The sequence below is a fragment of the Myotis daubentonii genome, chromosome 3, assembly GCF_963259705.1.
Source record: "Myotis daubentonii chromosome 3, mMyoDau2.1, whole genome shotgun sequence".
NCBI lineage: Eukaryota > Metazoa > Chordata > Mammalia > Chiroptera > Vespertilionidae > Myotis > Myotis daubentonii.
Genome location: NC_081842.1, coordinates 119,304,394 through 119,322,924, shown reverse-complemented (window position 1 = coordinate 119,322,924; position 18,531 = coordinate 119,304,394). Strand labels below are relative to the sequence as shown.

Genomic DNA, 18,531 nt, shown 5'->3' with positions numbered 1-18,531 from the left:
GCAGGGACTGTTGGCAGAGAGCCTGGCTGCTTGATTTCCCAGCCCTGGGCAGCGCTCTGCCTCCCTGCCCGCGCCTGAGCCCCTCCAGGGAAGGGGGTAGCTGACCAGCCTTACCCTCCTTTGGCAGGGAGTGGCTGCCATGGCCTTGGGGTTCCCTACAAGATTTTCTCTTAACTTCTTTAATTGTAGTCTAAAGAAAAGTGCGTAAACATTAACTGTGCACCGTTTCACAGTTGCTCCCTCTGTGTAATCACTCCCAGGACCAACGTGTAAAACATCTCCACACCTAGAAGCCTCCCTCCCACCTCTTCCCATCAGCCTTCCCCTACAGCCACCATGCTCTGACATCAGTGCCAGGACTCCCTCTGCCTGCTTCTGAACTTCCTTTAAAATCACACAGCACATGCTTTTCTGTGTGGCTTCTTCCAAAAGTGTGTCTGTGAGTCATCCATGCTTTCATGTGCAGTAATCTTTTGTTCCTTTTCACTGCTGGGTAGTATTCCGCGGTGTGGACATACCACACTTTATGTATCCATACCACTGTTGGTGCACATTTGAACTGTTTCTCGTTTGGGGCCAGCATAGTCAAGTTTCTATGGACATTCTTATATATGCCTTTGAGTGACATGTAAGCATCTGCCGGGGAAAGTCCCTGGAAAAGAAGACCCCCCTGGGAACTAAAGCAAATGCACAAATAGAAGCTTACATGGTATGAAGGAAATTGTGGATCTTACAGGTGTACTATAGAAGGGTGTGTGTGCGTGCGTGTACTTATTGTTACTGCTGTAGGAGGATCTTAGAATGCCCTAGTCCAGTGATGGCGAACCTATGACACGCATGTCAGAGGTGACACGCGAACTCATTTTTTTGGTTGATTTTTCTTTGTTAAATGGCATTTAAATATATAAAATAAATATCAAAAATATAAGTCTTTGTTTTACTATGGTTTCAAATATCAAAAAAATTCTATATGTGACACGGCACCAGAGTTAAGTTAGGGTTTTTCAAAATGCTGACACGCCGAGCTCAAAACGTTTGCCATCACTGTCCTAGTCAGCTTTTCCAAAATAAATTTGAGAGGACCACAAAATTTAAGGAAGGGAGAGGAAATGACTAGAGATAAGGCTGGAAAAAGAGATCAGGGTCGAGCTGCAAAGGGCCTTGAATGCCATGCTAAAGTAAGTGGACTTCATCCTGCAAGAGACAGGAATCACCAGATGTGTTTAACAAACACCTACTGGCACCTACACACCGCTAGGTAGGTGTGGCAAACCAGCCTCGTCACCTACGAAGCTGAGTGAACTGCAGTTAGTGGGGGGCAGGGGAGTGAAGGGCTCAGTTAGAGCAAACAACCTGTGTCCAAGTCCCAGGTCTACCTTTCATCAGGGATGACTCCAGTAGTCACAGGATGACGTGCATGCTCAGCCACGAACAGCACATGGACATACACTGACAAATGGCGCACTCACGGGCAAATGCTCCTACATATACTAGTACACAGCAGTGAGCAGAGGGTCAGAAGCCATGCATACAAGATGCTCCCTCCTCAGCAGCAGCCCAAACTTACTAGAAACCTAGTGCTTCATAGTAACAGAAAAGAGAGGAAATTAATAGGCCTCCAATTAGCCTCAAATCATCTTTGCTTTAGGGACTTGCAGTTGGATGAATTTGCCGAATAATCCAGAGTCCCAAGAAGACATTGCAAATAGTCTGGCGACGTTTCCCTCAGCTCGGTATGAGCTCTGGGGTTGGGAAGACAAGAGCAACAGTACTTAAGAGAGTCTCAGAAAAATGGGTGCCAGGCACAGGTTTCCCATGAACACTGGGAAAGGTCCACAGGGGAGCCCTCCTTTGTGCCCAGAGTGAGATGATTCGAGCCAGGCCTGAGAGAGACCACGCAAACCTGACCAAAGCAATTCTTACAGCACTGACATGGTGAATGAAAACCCTATTTGATCTTAGATCATTGTGGAGTAGCCTCTTTCTCTCTTAGAAAAGGGGGCTACACAGTCATGTTACACCTGGTCTGGTGAAATAAACAACATGAGGGGAGGGGTGTGGGGGGGGAGAGGAAGCGAGCCTGAGAGAGCTTGGCCTTACCTCCACGTACAGGAGGGGGAAAATTCCAATCTTGTCTCCCAGCATTCCCTCTGCCCAGTTGTCATCCACTCTTCTGATCACAGTCAGGATTTCATCCTGGAATTGCCAGAGCCCACAATGTGTACAGCCACATGGACATCCACACAACAAAAGAGAAAACAAGAGATCTGTTAGCACTGTTGAAGCCCAGAAAAGATTCTAAGCAATGATTCAAAGAATGGTTTATTATCCATTCTGAAATATGACATGTGAAAACAGTCACCCCTTACATTTTCACCCAGGATAGCTCTCCTCTTTATGTAGTGATCACAGCTGCAAAGATTCTCAAATGTTTTCCATTTATAATATGCAGGAGTCCCTCCTTATCCTTGGTTTTGCTTTCCACAGTTTCAGTTACCTATGGTCAACTGTGGTCTGAAAATATTAAATGGAAAATTCAATTTTTTACTTTTTAAAACATCAGATGCCTATACTTGTATTTAAGAATTTCTAGCCTGGCTGGCATGGCTCAGTGGTTAAGCGTCAACCTATGAACCAGGAGGTCACGGTTCAATTCCTGGTCAGGGCACATCCCCTATTTGCGGGCTCCATCCCAGGTGTGGGGTGTGCAGGAGGCAGACGATCAATGATTTTTCTCTAATCATTGATGTTTCTATCTCTTTCTCCCTCTCCCTTCCTCTCTGAAATCAATAAAAATATATTATTAAAAAAAGAATTTCTGGTACCAAGAATTAACCAAATCTATATTCATTGCTGTGCTATTTACAGTAGCCAAGATATTCAAGCCTCCCATGTACCCATCAATAGACAAGTGGATAAAAAAGTGGTGGTACATATATACAATGGAATATTACTCAATCATAAAAAAAGAATGAATTCTTACTATTTGCAACAGCATGGATTGACCTAGAGAGTATTATGCTAAGTGAAATAAGTCAGTCAGTGAAATAAGTCAGTCATGATTTCACTTAAATGTGGAAACTAAAGAACAATATAAAAGAACAAACAAAATAGATTCAGAAAGCAGACTAATATTAATTGTTGCATGGGGAGGCGGGGGGCTTGCACTGGGTAAAAAAAGCAAAGTTTATTAAGAAGCACAAATTGGTAGTTACAAAATAGTCATGGGGTTGCAAAGTACAGCATAAGGAATATAGTCAATAATCTATAATAATAAAAGCATAATATGCTAATTAGACCTGACGTCCTTCCGGATGTGCTTCCTTCCAGACAAAGCCGCGGCTGGCGGGGGCCGAGGCAGAGGCAGCTGCAGTGGCAGTGGGGGTCAAGGGCTTTGCAAGAATTTCATGCATCGGGCCTCTAGTATTGTAATAATAATGTAATAATTATGTATGGTTAAGATGGGTATTGGAAATATTAGGGGGGGGGACCACTATGCTGTATACCTGAAACTAATACAAAATAATATGGAACGTAAAATATAATTGAAAAATAGCAGAAAGAAATCATATAACACCACCACAACAAAAGCAATGTCATTAAAGAAGGTCTGGGGAGGGGTTGGGAGGGCGAAAGAGGGGATTAAGGGGGGAAAAGAGGGACATCTGTAATACTTTCAACAATAAAGATAAATTTTAAAAGAATGGGCAGAGGACCTGAATAGATACATTTCCAAAGAAGTCATAGTGATGGCCAACAAATATCTGAGGGGCAGGGGAATGCTCAACATCACTAGCTATAAGGGAAATGCAAATCAATACCACAATGAGACACCACCTCACACGTGTCAGAATGGCTATTATCAATAAAACAAGAGATAAGTGTTGGTGAGGATGTGGAGAAAAAGGAACCCTGTACACTGGTGGTGGGAATGTAAATTTGTACAGCTGCTATGAAAAACAGTATGGATGTTTCTCAAAAAATTAAGAATAGAGCTACCATCCGACCCAGCAATTCTGGTTCTGGGTATCTACCCCCAAATTTTGAGAACACTTATTTGTAAATATATACATATTCTATGTTCATTGCAGCATTATTCACAATAGCTAAGACAGAAATAACCCAGTGTCCTTTGATATATGATTGGATTAAGCAGTGGTACATATATACAATGGAATACTACTCAGCCATAAAAAATGAAATATTGTCATTTGTAACAACATGGATGGATGGATCTTGAGAGTATTATGCTAAGTAAAGTAATTCAGATAGAAAAATACAAAATTCTTAATATTTCACTCATATGTGGGCTAGTACACAAAAAGCAACAAATGAACAACAACAAAAACCCCTCATAGATACAAACAACAGAATTATGGTAACCAAAGGAAAAGGGGGTAAGGGAAGGACCAAAGAGGCAAAAGGGGTTAAATACAAAGTGACAGAAGGAGACAAGTACACAGGTAGTGAGTACACAATAAAGTATACAGAGGTTGTGCTATTTTGTTGTATACCTAAAATTTATATAATGTTATTAACAAATGTTACCCTCAAGAAGTTTAATTTTTTAAAAAAAGAGAACCTGAAAGAATCAATTAAAAACTTATGGTAGTAATGACAAACTATAGCAAGATTTCAGGATAGAAGATCCTAAATAATAAAAGGCTAATACGCAAAGTGTCCCCTCGGGAGTTCGACTGAGTAGGAGTTTGACTGCTCCCTATGACATGCACTGACCACCAGGGGGCAGTGCAGAACGAAGGAAGGCTCAGGCAGGCAGCTGGAAGGCCCCAATTGGCCCTGATTGCCAGCCAGACCTAGGGACCCTACCTGTGCACGAATTTCGTGCACTGGGCCTCTAGTTAATATATACACATTAAACACTTTTCTATATACATGCATGCCTTGGAGATACTATGGGTTCAGATCCAGACCACTTCAAAAAAGCAAGTCATAATCTTGTTGGTGGAGGGTTTTGTCTTCCAATCGGTACAAAATGAAATATTTGCAAAGCGCAACAAAGTGAAGTACAATAAAATGAACAAGTGGAATTTGACATTAAAATCACAATAATGTTTACATTAGCATCTAAAAATAAAATATTTAGGTATAAATCTAACAAAATAAGTACAAATAGCTATATGAGAAAAACTACAAAACTCTGATAAATGAAATCAAAGAAGAAAAAAATAGAGAGATGTATATTTTCATGGCTTGAAAGCTTCAATATTGTCATAATATCAGTTTTTCTCAACTTCTACATTCAGTGCAATCCCAATAAAAATCTCAAGAAGTGATTTTATGGCAATTAACAAATTATAAAGTTTATATGGAGAGGCCAAATACCCAGAATAGTCAACATAGTATTGAAAGAGAAGAACAAGGATGATACTATTTGACTTCAAGACTAAAGCTACAGTACTAAAGACAGTGTGGTATTGGTGATAGAACATAAAAATAGGTCTAATAGATCAATAAAACATAACATAGCATCTAGAAATAGACCCACATAAATATAATCAACTGATCTTTGACACAGGAGCAAGGACAATATAATGGAGAAAAGACAGTTTTTTCAACAAATGTTGAAACAATTAGACATCCACAGGCAAATAAAAATTGATCTAGACCAAGACTTTATACCCTTCAGAAAAATTAATGCAAAATGGATCACAAACTAAATGTAAAACACAGAACTATAAAACCCTTACAGACTAACAGAGAAGACCCGAGCCTTGGGTGTGGTGGTGACTTTTGAACACAACACCAAGGGTCGGTCTATGAAAGAAAGAACTGATAAGCTGGACTTCATTAAAATTAAAATTTTCGGTTCTGCAAAAGATACTGTCAAGAAAATAAAAAGACAAGCCACAGACTCATGTAAATATTTGCAAAAGACATATCTGATAAAGAACTGTTATCCAAAATACACAAAGAACTTTGAACAGTCAATAATAAGAAAACATACAATCCAACTTCAAAATGGGCCTATGATCTTAACAAGCACCTCACTAAAGAAGACATGTAGATGGCAAATAAGCACATGAGAAGATGCTCCACATCCTGTCATCAGGGAAAAGCAAATTAAAACCATGAGATATGACTTCGACACCCATTAGAACAGCCAACAGCAACGAGTGCTGGTGAGGATGTGAGGCCACAGGAGCTCTCAGCCATTGCTGGTGGGGACGGAAAATGGTGCAGCAACTTTGGAAGACAGTTTGGTAGTTTCTTGCAACACTAAACATACTCTGACACTATAATCCAGCAATCACACTTTTTGGCAATGACCCAAAGAATCTGAAAACTTATGTCCACACAAAAGCCTGCTCATGGATATTTACAGCAGTTTTATTTATAATCACTAAAACTTGGAAGCAATCAAAATTTCCTTCAGCAGGGGAGAGGATAAATAAGCTGTGGTAAATCCAGACAATAGAATATTATCCAGTGCTAAAAAGATATGAGCTAACAAGCCATAAAAAGATATGATAGAAACTTAAATGCATATTATTAAGTGAAAGAAGGCGATCTGAATATGCTACATACTACATCTAATATATGACATTGTGGAAAAGGCAAAACAATGGAGACAGTAAAATGATCAATGGTTTCAGGGGCTGGAGCGGAGGGGTGAATCAGCAGAGCACAGCAGTGACAGCGCTCTGGATGATACTGTCAAGCTGAGCACGTTTTTATACATGAACCCACGGAATGCACAACACCAAGTGAAGCCTCATGTAAACCCTGGACCCTGGGTGACAGGATGTGTCACTGTAGCTTCATCAGTTGTAACCGACGCACCTCTCTGGTGGGGATGCTGGTCATGGGAGGCTGTGCGTGTGGGGGCAAGGAGGCACATGGGAATCTCTGTATCTTCTGCTCAATCCAGGCACGAACCTAAAACTGCTCTATATATAAAGTCTATTAAAAAACCAGCTAATAGCCCTGACTGGTGTGGCTCAGTGGATAGAGTGTCGGCCTGCAGACTGAAGGGTCCCAGGTTCAATTCCGGGTAAGGGCATGTACCTTGGTTGTGGGCACATCCCCAGTAGGGGGTGTGCAAGAGGCAGCTGATCGATGTTTCTCTCTCATCGATGTTTCTAACTCTCTATCCCTCTCCCTTCCTCTCTGTAAAAAATCAATAAAATATATTTTTTAAAAACCCAGTTAATAGTACCAGAAAGTGATAAAAATGGACAACTAAAGACCCTACAACAATGTAGGTGTAGCTCATAAACATGATGTTGAGAGAAAACAGAGTTGGACACAAAAATATGTTCTGCATGATTCGTTTATTTGAGCTTCAAAAATAGACACAAGTCTTCTACGGCTTTAGAAGATATGGGAGGAGAAGAGGGGGGAGGCACTGGGCACTGGCGCCCACATTGCTCCACTGGGTAGTGATTATCAGGATATATTCTTTCCAATCATCAAGGGGCATAATTTTGATTGGTTAACTTGTGAGTATATTATGCTAAACATAGATAAAAGGGTTTTTTCTAAAATAAAAGGTGATAGTGTGGATAAGTCGTGGCACAACTCGAATACTGCATTGGTTCTAACGCATCAAGGGGACATCATCACATTCTGAGGAAGCCAGCCAATATGTGAACAATCTGAAATTAAATCACAGAAGCAAGAGAAGTGGCATCGCCGAGCCTGAGAATGAGAAGGCTGGGTGGGGCATGGCTACTGTCTCTGAGCTATGGCATCACAGCCACACTGAAGAGCTGGGCTCATTCTGGGTCACTCAGAGGGTGGAATTAGCTCCCCCTTATGTGGGATTGGCACATAAAAGGGGAGCTGTCCAAAACCGAGTGTGGTCTTAGGCCAGAGAATTTGTATCATTCCAAGTGCTGGCATTTCCTGCCTGCTCCTTGTCCAGCCAGCAATGCATGAGCATCCCCTAAATGCCAGGCATGAGGAGGAAACCATCCCTCCTCAATGGGAGCTCAGCGCTAGGTGGGAGAGGCCCAATCAAAAACATGGACATCACCCAATATAATGTAACTGCAGTAAAATCCCATTATAACGCAGTAAGTGGGGTTCAAAATCCACTCATGTCAAATGTGCTACTGTGAGGTTAGTGAAATGAGCAGGCGGAATCTGCACAGGCCTCCTGCCTATCAGATGCAAACCCAATGTGGCCTCAGCTTTGGTTTGGTGGCACCTGGTGGTGCTAATACTGAAGGGGACATTCTGGGTCCCATGCTGGACGGAACTTCAGGACAGTAGCAGGATCCAGAGTGCTCCTATTTACCTGGCACACATTTTTTTAAGAGATGGGGCAGGGAGATTACTTGGTGCAGGGAGCCAATCACCCTCTATACACACCAATAAGTAACTAACTTTGCCTAAGAGTTTTGAGGAAGGTTTCCCACAGCTCTGCCTCTAATCCAAACGCATGCCATGGAGACAGGCTCCAACGAGGACCACTGAGTGCTGGGCAATGAGGAGATTCGCTGTCAGAGCTCCCAGCATGAAGCTGGTGTTTCCAGAAAGAGTAACCACTTATCCCACCAGGAAAATGATGACTGGTTTAATAGCTGGGTCACATCAGGTCTCAAAAACCTGGAGCCAGTGCTTTCAGGAAGTCAGGGAAGGGAAATGCCTGCGCTGCTGCCTCTCTGCTGCGTGAGAAACACTCCCTTCTCAGACACTGAGTGGGCTGTCTGCATGACAGTGGCAAGGCCCACCTTCGACTCCAGGTGTTCGGTTGCTGCTTCCCGGAGAATGGTGGCCCTGCAGCCAGAATGCTGTGGGTCTGAGGCATCCTCAGAACAAAGTCCTGTTTCCCAGAAACAAGAGGGATGTGTAGGAAAACAGCACACATTTGGTCTGCACAGTGCTATGCTCTGTCACAGGTCAGCAAACCTTTCTAGAAAGAGCCAGATAGTCAATATTTCAGGATTGCATGCCATACTGTCACCGTCACATACTCAACTCTGCTGTTTAGTGGGAAAGCAACCAGAGAGGACAGGTACATAAAGGAGCTTGGCTGTGGGTCAATAAGACTTTACTGACAGAGCAGCAGCAGGTGGGCAGGTGTGGCCTGCAAGCCCTAGTTTAAAAAGCCTTGCTCGACGTAGATGAGGAAATACCATTAAGCAGACACCACAGAATGCTGACGATTAGGAGGGCACATGTGTTTCGGGGCCAGTATGGCAGCATTGAGGACTTTATGAATAAAGGTTCTTTTCAGGTCATCATTTCACTCTCAAATGCATGATTTGAGTCTTTTAAAGGTTTCATGTCAACTGTTCATGCTGTGCTGTGGGTCAGTAGACTTTCATATGCTGTTTTCCCTACTCCCTGAAATTTCCAAGCTTTGAAAAACAAACCAAATGCCACTGCTGTCTGGCTGGGGCTCTCCTTTGTCCACAGGCGGCCTCAGGGTGGGCCGGATGACTGAAGTCTGGGCCATGCACATAATGCAGCTATTAAAAAGAACACGGCCTTTCTTCCCAAGGTCCAGTGGGAAAAGCATCTCTGAGGACTCAGGCGCCACAGTGGTCCCACACGGGGAAGGGGCCTTGACACCATGTTTGCAATTCATTCACCTAACTCTCCCGAAGTGCGTGCTCTCGCGTCCACCTGGGGCAGTAGGGCTGTAAATCGGTGGCCTGTGAAAGGCAGAAGCTGCAGAGCACTGAGCCCGACCTTGCTGACCTGCGGGAGGTGGGCACGGCGATCCCCATGGACGCCCCTAATGCCACTAAAGGTGGCTGGTGGAGCACACTGTCCTTCAAAACCGCATCTCGGCACATCTCAGTAAATATCACAGCTCACGTGTCAAGGGCTCAGCCTGAAACCACAGTCAGTTCACTTGGAAACATCCTTCAGCAGCTGAGGATAAGCTAACCTCTGAGGGCCCAATATTTTACCCTCCGAAGTGAGCCCAGTGGTAATATCACCTATAAAACACCCAGAAACAGACCCGGAAAGCCACAAGTAGTAAGCCAACCGCTCTCCTGGCATGCCATGTAAAGTCCCCATGCTCCTCTCCATTGCAGTCAAGTGGCTCCCCAGAGGCGCCGGCACCTGAAGGAGACAGAGACGGTCCCTTTAGGGCCTCCACCAGGCTCCATGCCCCACAGTGTGACTGGGGACCTGGCCTTCTCACCCATAACGCCACCTTGTCACACGCAGGCCAGCACAGAGAGAGGTCCCAATTCACTCTGTTTTACAGAAAGAAGGGGGAATGTAAAAGAGGAAAGCTCAAATATCCCCTCAACCTTCTACTGCACAAATAACACAAAATTGTTCATTCCTCTGACAACTGTGGGCGTTCTAGGCGAGGCTCCTATGGAATCAGAGCTGCCACTAATGCCTGTTGCCTGTGGAGGCCTCTCAAACGGACTCTCAGAGCCCAGGCTTCTCCCCTGTTGTCTTGTGTGGACTCCACAGGCTGCCCCAGGCCTGGATCTGCTCAAACAAAGGCACCACTTCCTGAGTGAGGCAACCTGTCGGTGCTGAGGGGAACCTGCAGCCACAGGGTGGGCCCAGGTGGAAGTGGAGAGGTCAGAGGTCAGATGTCACACCCTTCTCAGTGCTTGGAGCTCTCCCCACTACAGATATACACACTAGCTCATGCACTGCACACATATACCCGCACATGCACACACGCCCTACAGCAGGGTGGAGTCTCAGGTGCCATGAGGACCCCTCCCCTGCTCTGCCCACTGGGGGCTCTGAGCACTGCCTGGCACCTACCCCGCACCTGGAACACAGTTCAGGGTTGACAAATGTCATTAGAATGAGTGAATGCACAAGAAGCCTGGATGAGAACACACACTCTCCATAGTGAGATCAGCGAGGCCTTGTTCCAGGCCGGGCAGACTGCCTGCTCAGCTTCACTGTCAAGTCCTATTGGGAGTCCTGGTGCCCTTCCCTGGTGCCCTTCCCCATGCTGGGGAGAGACAAAGCCTGCACTCCAGCCAGGACACCCAGACAACTGCCATGCAAATGTAAATACCTTCTTGGGCGGAGTGAAAGGGAATGAGGAGTGTTGGGTAAGGGGCTCCATCACATGGGGTCAGGGACACTCAGAGGAGCGTGCGGACAGGTGGGAGTGACCATGCCTGCAGAGGCAGCTGCAGAGCCTTGGGGAGCCTGCAGTATGGGCTGGAGAGAGAAGGGGCCTGGGAGGGGCAGGCGCTGGGTCAGGCAGGGTCATGTAGGCGGCACAGACTTTGATTCTGGGGAAAAGAAAAGCCAGTGGGGTCCTGAGAAGAGGTGGGAAACTTCTGACATAGGGTGAAAGGCTCTCAGGTTCCAGGTGCCGGGGGGGAATGGGCTGGGGTTACCTACCAAGAGTCAAGGAGACAGTGGGGCAGAGGCCACACAGGGTGTGAGGCCTGCTCTGGGAGCTCATATCTGGATGGGTTTGAAAATGTTTCCTGACCAAACTTCAGCTCTATCCCAAGGTGGTCTACAAATCAATGTGCATCCCAGAATAGTTTGACCCTCACCTTGATGTCCAAGGAAGGTGCTGGGCCAGGACAGTATTCAGCTGCCCCTCTGAACCCGTTCCGTGGGCCCCAGTGCCTCTGAATTTGTTACCTTAGTAAAGGTGCCTCCTCCACACAGGTCAGTGGCCCTCAGATGGCTGAAGGGCTGCGGCCCCGCTGGAAAGAGGGATGCAGGATCTAAGAGCCAAGAAAGTGACAGAGGTTCTCAGGTGACTGTTTCAGGTGGAGAGGCCTGAGCAGAGGCAGAGCTGAGGCAGAAAAGGAGCAGGACCTGGGCTTTCCTGGGGCTTATTTGCCTTGGTCTGTGGTCAGAGTCCCTAAGTGTTCCCAGCACTGAAGTGGTCCCGATGCCCCTCAGGAAGAAGCAGAGATGGCACAGTGGGCCTGGGGGTGCTCATTGAAGGGGACAGCAGCCTTGACAGGGGGTTGATGGGATTCCCCAGCCTTGGGCGATTCCCCTGAGATCAGACACAAGGAAGTAAGGGCACAAGGGACCAGTCTTGTGTCTTAAGAAGGATGTTTGTTTTCTGTGAGAGTGCTGGGCTGACACAAGTGACATGTATCTGACAGAATCGCAGTTTTTCTGAAAAAGCAAGAAAGCAGAGGGGCAGAAAGCAAACATTTATTAAGTCCCAATTTTGAACTCAGTTCTAAATGCCTTTGCTCATTGAATCCTATTATTAACTCCATTTTACAGTTAAAAGAGAAATTCAAAGATAAGAAAATAGCCCAACGTCACTGTATAGTAATAAAAAAGTATCATGGTCTAAACTTTTGTCTTCCTGACGCTAAAGCCTGAACTCTGTCGACATTTGATTTTTACATACATTTGTCCCCTGAATCGTCTGGGATTAATACTGGGATGACACACAAGGAGAGAATTCCTACATGCCAAAAATGATGATTAAACATTCAGCAGTGTAAGAAGATCATATGGAGGGATCTTATGGGGACACTAATGGGAGAAAATCTGGCAGGTCACGACAAACTGTGGTGATATTTTAAAGGGCTTCTGCCAACTCAAACCATCCCTTCGGTGCTATGTGGGAAAGGAAGGGTGTGAGATGATTAGAAAGGAACTCTCCCCATGTGCACAGTCCTGGGGTTTCACACACGGCAAGCATGATGGGAAGCCAAGGGAATAAGATTCAGGTCCCTACTGAAAGTTGGGTGTGAAAGTGATTCTGCGATGGGCCAGAGACTGCCTGAGGCAATCTCAGGGCCTTCGAGGCCTCCAAGCATCGCCAAGTGAATTCACTAATGGCAGCCCCAGGCCTTAACATCCAACACAGCTTCCGGTGAGGTTGACAGTGCTCTTATGCACTGAAAGTTACATGGTCAGGGCACAATAAACATTTCCTGAATCTTGCAGTTGAGTGAAAATATGAAAACATGGAATAAGCTGCCACAAAAGGAATGGAACGCAAGGCCCCGGCTGGTATGCCAAGCCCTAAGCCCAGCTCTTTCCACCTCCAGTGTAGGTATCAGTGTCCTGACCTTGAAGATGAGGAGCTGTGGCCCAGCATTGTTAACTGTTTTTCTGAGGTCACTTCTGGGGTCCCTCCTGGGAATGTGTAGGGCAGCACACCTCATAGACTCAGTGAGAATGCCTGACAAACGCGCTGACAGAGCCTGGGGACAGGGCACTTCTTTTCTTTAGTCTTTGTTTGCACATGCTTCCTTTCAGTAGTGGAACTACTAAAAAGTTAGAAAACATGCTTTTCATAGCTGCTTTGTAAAAAGTAATTATTCATTCTCTTCTTTAATGAATGCAATTTTAATAGGACTGTTCCAACACCAAAGGTAAAAATCTTGCTTTGATCCACCTGCTTCATGCCTTTAAAACCCAATCAATCCCATCACTATGATGTATTTTAAAGGCATTCTGGGCCCTCTATGGATTTTAGAGACCCCCCTTTCCTTACTGACTCCATATGGGGCATATCCACACAACATGCTGCCCAACGGCAACCCAGCTGGCTGCCCCAGCAATGCCAAAGCATGAAGACCCTTTGGCCACTGGAGGTGTGGCATCAACACAACCAGCATTCCAGGCCTGGGGGTGAGGAGCTGGCTCAGATGCCCATGGAAGGAAAACAGTAGAAGGGCAGTGACAGCAACAGGAGACAGAAACTGAGTGGGAGCAGAAGAGTCCTGATGCATTAGTCATGCTCTCTGGACACATTGTTTGGAGATGTTTGGAGGTGAGAGATGCAGACAGAGCAGGTATCTAGCAAGTGCTGTGCTCCACCCTAGACAGGAGGTGTGAGTGGGTATTGGCAAGAAGGTTATGTGAACACAGCACAATTCTCATTGGAAATCATGCCCAAGGGTCCCTAACTCTCCACATTTATGCCCAGGATTCAAGAAAAGAAAGTCCTTCAAAACATCCTGAGATGTGTCCCTGCCCATCCGGCTTCCTGTAGAAACAGGAGACCCAAGATTCTCTCAGGGCAGTTGCTCTGCCCCTCAACCTCAAGTCAAATGCCACCTCTCTAAAGGGCCTCCAGACCATGCCCACCACAACAGTGATGCTCACCCACAGCCCAGGGAAGGTGCAGTGTAAGCCATTTGCTTTTTTCTTTTTGTGATGCATGTGCATGACTTCAGCACCCACTTCCAAGAAGGCATCTGCAGTAAGGCATTGCAGCCACACAAACTCGCCTGTACTCGATGAGGAGCCAGGCCACTCCCCACTGAAGTTTCTCTATCTTAGAGACCTTAGTTGATTTCCACACTGACCATTTGGGCTACTTAGTTTCCTTTTTCCTCTCATGATTTAATATTCCCACCCCTATGTTTTAAATTCACCATTACAGAGTAAGTCCTCGGTCCAGTTAAGGAGATAGAAACAAGATGGTGGCATAGGTAAATTCAGTACTCACTGCCTCCCACAACCACATCAAAATTACAACTCAAATACAGAAGAACCATCATTCAGAACCACCTGAAATCTGGCTAAATGGAAGTCCTACAACTAGAGAAGTAAAGAAGAAAGCATATCGAGACTGGTAGGAGAGGCAGAGGCATGGAACCGGCTAGTTTGACACCCATGTATGGCATTTTTCTAATTGGAAGGGTATCTTAGGCTGTGGAGGTCTCCTGTGAGGAGCAAGGCATCCAAGTCCAACACCAGCCACCCAGCCCAAGGTTTCAGAGCTGGGAAGAGAAGTCCCCGCAATTTCGGGCTATAAAATCCAGTGGGGATTGTGGCTGCTGGAGTCTTAGTCAGTTCCTCTTAAAGGGTCGGCACACAGACTTACTTGGACTTGAGCCCCATGGGGCAGTGGCTTAAAAGGAACCTGGGACATTTGGGGAGGAACTAACGACTGGAATCAGAGCAAGAACTTGGGGACAGCTTTCTTCCAGATAAAAATGCTTGCAGGAGGTACTGTACTGCAGAGACAAAATGGTGGCGGTCTAGACAGACATGTCCTGTGCCTAGTCCCAGAGCAGATAGGGTGAGCAGCTGAAACGAGTAACACCCAGCCTGAATTGGCAGAGGAGATTGAGCTGGGACACGGTTTGCAGCCAGGAAAGGCAGAGGACTCCTGGAGAAAGGTAAAATCAAGGCTCTGGGAAGGATAATCTGCCAGACCGCTGAGCCCTGAGGATCAGAGGGAATCCACAGGGCACTGGCTTGAGCCGTGTCCCTTGGGACAGGCACAGTGGAAAGAAGGTACGGGGGGATTCTAGATCTGGGTCCACAACCAGGAAAGGCTGAAGAGTGCCGGCAGGAGAAGAGCGCGCAGAGATGCAGCCTCTCCGGCCTCTGTGGCTTGTGCCTTTCTTCATTGAGCCTAGTGCATAGGACCTTTTGGATACAGACACTTACCCGTGGCTGGAGTGTGGGAGAAGGTGCGGAATTGTGGAATCTGGGGAGAGAGGGGAATCCAGGAGAAGTGGCAGCAAATTTGGTGCTGAGTCATGCCTGAGCCTGGGACCTGGGCAGCCATTTTGTCATGAAGAGATAGCCCCTTCCTCCAGTATCCAGGCAGCTAATACAGCCACACCCAGATTACACCCTGAATGGTACAAAGGATTAAAAAAAAAAACAACCTAAATAGTCCCTGAGAGTCCAAAGGTACTGGCCTAAAGAGAGACTTTCAGTTCCAGCAATCGGAACCTGAGAAACACTACAGTACAGAAGACTGGGATCTTAAGCCAGCCAAAGGAACACTTCACTTTTTCATTTTTATTTTTTTTTTTTATGATTTTGTTATCTTTTTTCCTTTGTTTTCCTGTTTTTGTTTGTTGCTTTATTTTCTATTTCTTTTCACATTATTTTTCCATCACTCTATTTTATTTTATTTTTATTTGCTATTTTTATACCATTTCTGAAATCAAATTCTTTGTAAATTTTTTTTTCTCATTCTCTTTCCTCTTATCCACCCATCCCCTTTCTACTTCCTCTATACTGATCTGAGATCCTCCCCATATTTATCCAATTCCTAACCTTATCTTCTATATAAAAGCTCAGCATCTACAGATTCTGCCCCCACCCTCTTTGCTGGAGGTTTGGTGTTTGTAGATATTTTGCTGTTGTTTTGTTTTATTTGTTTTTTTTATCTATTGGTTCTGTGATATATATATATATATATATATATATATATATATTCTCCTTTTTCTTTTCTCTTTTACCTTTATCTTTCTCTTCGATATCATTTATGCTCTCTTTTCTCACCCCTAATTCTCTTTTCTCAGGTGGTCACTTATAGTGGGGTTATTATTTCATGAGTACATTCGTGCTTTGGTCCCTTTGTGTTATGTCTTGTCAAGGTGAATTTTATCCTGTCTGGCCAGGTGCTAGAGAGTGAGCTTCATAACCAGACACCTGGAGAGGAAACTCCATCCACGAACAGGTCAATAACACCCCAGAGCCAACTACAGAGGCAGGAAGAAGGCAGCAGTGAGGGAGAGAGCGTGAGTCAGTGAGGGACCAAAAGAGAAGTGTGTGGTCATGTGGAATGTGTGTGTGTGTACGTGAGTGAGGCACAGATAGATACTGCAGGACCTTTGGGGTCAGGCTAAATGGGCTTGCCTAACTAGGCAGCCTCTGCTACCGTTGAAAACAGTGCTGGGAGGCTGAGTCGTCCTCAGAGGCCTAACGTTTTTAAGGGGAGAGCTGCTGTAACTAGGAGCCAGGCCTCACCCCCACCAAGGGTGCCCTCAGATAACACCTGGGACTCTACAGATACCCCTGCCAGGGGCCTGCTACCTCGGCTGTGGTCCCATGGTCAACGAGTCTCCAGCCACCCTGGGCGCAGGCTCCTGTGAGTTCTGAAGCGTGCTCCCCTCTGACCAGCCCAATGCCTTAGCCCAAGGCACTGCAACTATGTAAGCAGCAGACACGTGAGCAGCCCACTCCTGTCCAAGGAGCAGCAGCTGTGCGAGCAGCCTGCCCCACGTCTAAGAGCAGAAGCCTCACGTGGCCTGCCCCTGTCCAAGAAGCAGCAGCCGTGTGAGCGGCCCGCTCCCCTGTCCAAGGAGCAGCAACCACGTGAGCAGCCAGCCCAATCTGAGGAGCAGCAGCCACACGAGCAGCCTGCCCACGAGTGAGGAGCGGCAGCCACACATAGCCCACCCCCATCCAAGGAGCAGCAGCTGCACGAGCAGCCTACCCCCATATGAGGAGCAGCAGCAGTATGAGCAGCCCATACCCATATGAGGAACAGCAGTGCCGTGAGCAGCCTGCTCCCATTCAAGGAGCAATAGCCACCCGAGCACCCTGCCCCAGTCCAAGGAGCAGCAGCCCTGCGCAGTCCACACTGGTCCGAGGAGCAGCAGACACACGCAGCCTGCACCTGTCTGACGAGCAGCAGCTAGGTGAGCAGCCTGCCCCATGCTAGGAGCAGCATCCACACATGCAGCTCACTCCCACCCGAGGAGCAGCAGCCGCCTGAGCAGCTTGCCCCTGTCCAAGGAGCAGCAGCCACACAAGCAGACTGCCCACATCTGAGGAGCGGCAGCTCTGCACAGCCCACACTGGTCCAAGGAACAGCAGCCACACAGCAGTCTGCACCTGTCCAACGAGCAGCAGCTGGCTGAGCATCCTGCCCCTCTGAGGAGCAGCAGCTGCACATGCAGCTCACTCCCACCTGAGGAGCAGCAGCCACGCGAGCAGCCCATCCCCCATCTGAGGAGCAGCAGCTGCGCGAGCAGCCTGCACCTGCATGAGGAGCAGTAGCCCTGTAAGCAACCAGCCCCTTTCCAAACAGCGGCAGCCTCATGAACAGCCCACCCTGTCTGATGAACAGCAGCAGCGTGCAGCCAGCCCCAATCCAAGGAGCAGCAGCCACATGAGCAGTCCATGCCCATCTGAGGAGCAGAAGCCATGTGAACAGCCTGCTCCTATCTAAGGAGCAGAAGCCGTGCTCAGCCCGTCCCCATCTGAGGAGCAGCCGCCTTGTGATCAGCTCACCCCTGTCCAAGGAACAGCAGCTGTGCGAGCAGCCTCCCCTACCAGCCAGAGGAGACACCACTATTGCGAACAGCACCCACCAGAGGAGCCGCTGCCAACTGAGGAGCAGCCACTACCACTTGAGGAGCAACTGCAGCCTGAGGAACCACTGCCACCCAAGGAGCAGCCCCTGCATGACTCGACATCTAGATCAGTTGGTGAGACCAAAAATGGGAAGACAAACAAAAAACAAACAAAAAAAAACCCAAAGGAAAGAAAAGGAAGTAGCACCCGAAAAGCTGCTAAGTGAAACAGAGGCATGCAATATGTCAGAAAAAGAAGTTAGCTTAAGGGTCCTAGAGTTCATAAACGGGATGGAGGAAAAAAATCAACAACTTATGTAAGAATCAAGAATAAATGAAGAGTATTGGCCCTGAATCAAGGCCAGCAGTTTGCTGAAGCTGCTGGTTTCAAGCAGGAGCCTAAAGAAATGTCTTTCTATGGTCTGTTGGCCATTTCAGAACTTAGGAAATGTAATGGTCAATTCATTAGAAAGAAACATCTGAAAAAAAAAACACTGACTAGCATTATTCTATGGATATTTTTGGGTTTCCATTTGCAATTATAAACAATGTAGTAAATGGCATTAAGTATGCA

General features: G+C 46.5%; 1 protein-coding gene and 1 non-coding gene across 5 annotated transcripts in view; one reads left to right on the top strand and one right to left on the bottom strand.

Annotated features, from left to right (window-relative positions):
- The window catches only part of SH3RF3 (SH3 domain containing ring finger 3), a 254,740-nt gene that overhangs the window by 72,629 nt on the left and 163,580 nt on the right, over window positions 1–18,531 (bottom strand). For all 4 annotated transcript variants that reach the window (XM_059688359.1, XM_059688360.1, XM_059688362.1 and 1 more), the window contains exon 3: window positions 2,101–2,196. In XM_059688359.1, the coding sequence (XP_059544342.1) occupies window positions 2,101–2,196 (96 nt within the window). The remainder of the gene's footprint in view (window positions 1–2,100; window positions 2,197–18,531) is intronic.
- Window positions 18,302–18,438, top strand: LOC132232186 (small nucleolar RNA SNORA2/SNORA34 family). The gene has a single exon (XR_009452326.1). It is a non-coding gene; the product is annotated as a small nucleolar RNA SNORA2/SNORA34 family (small nucleolar RNA).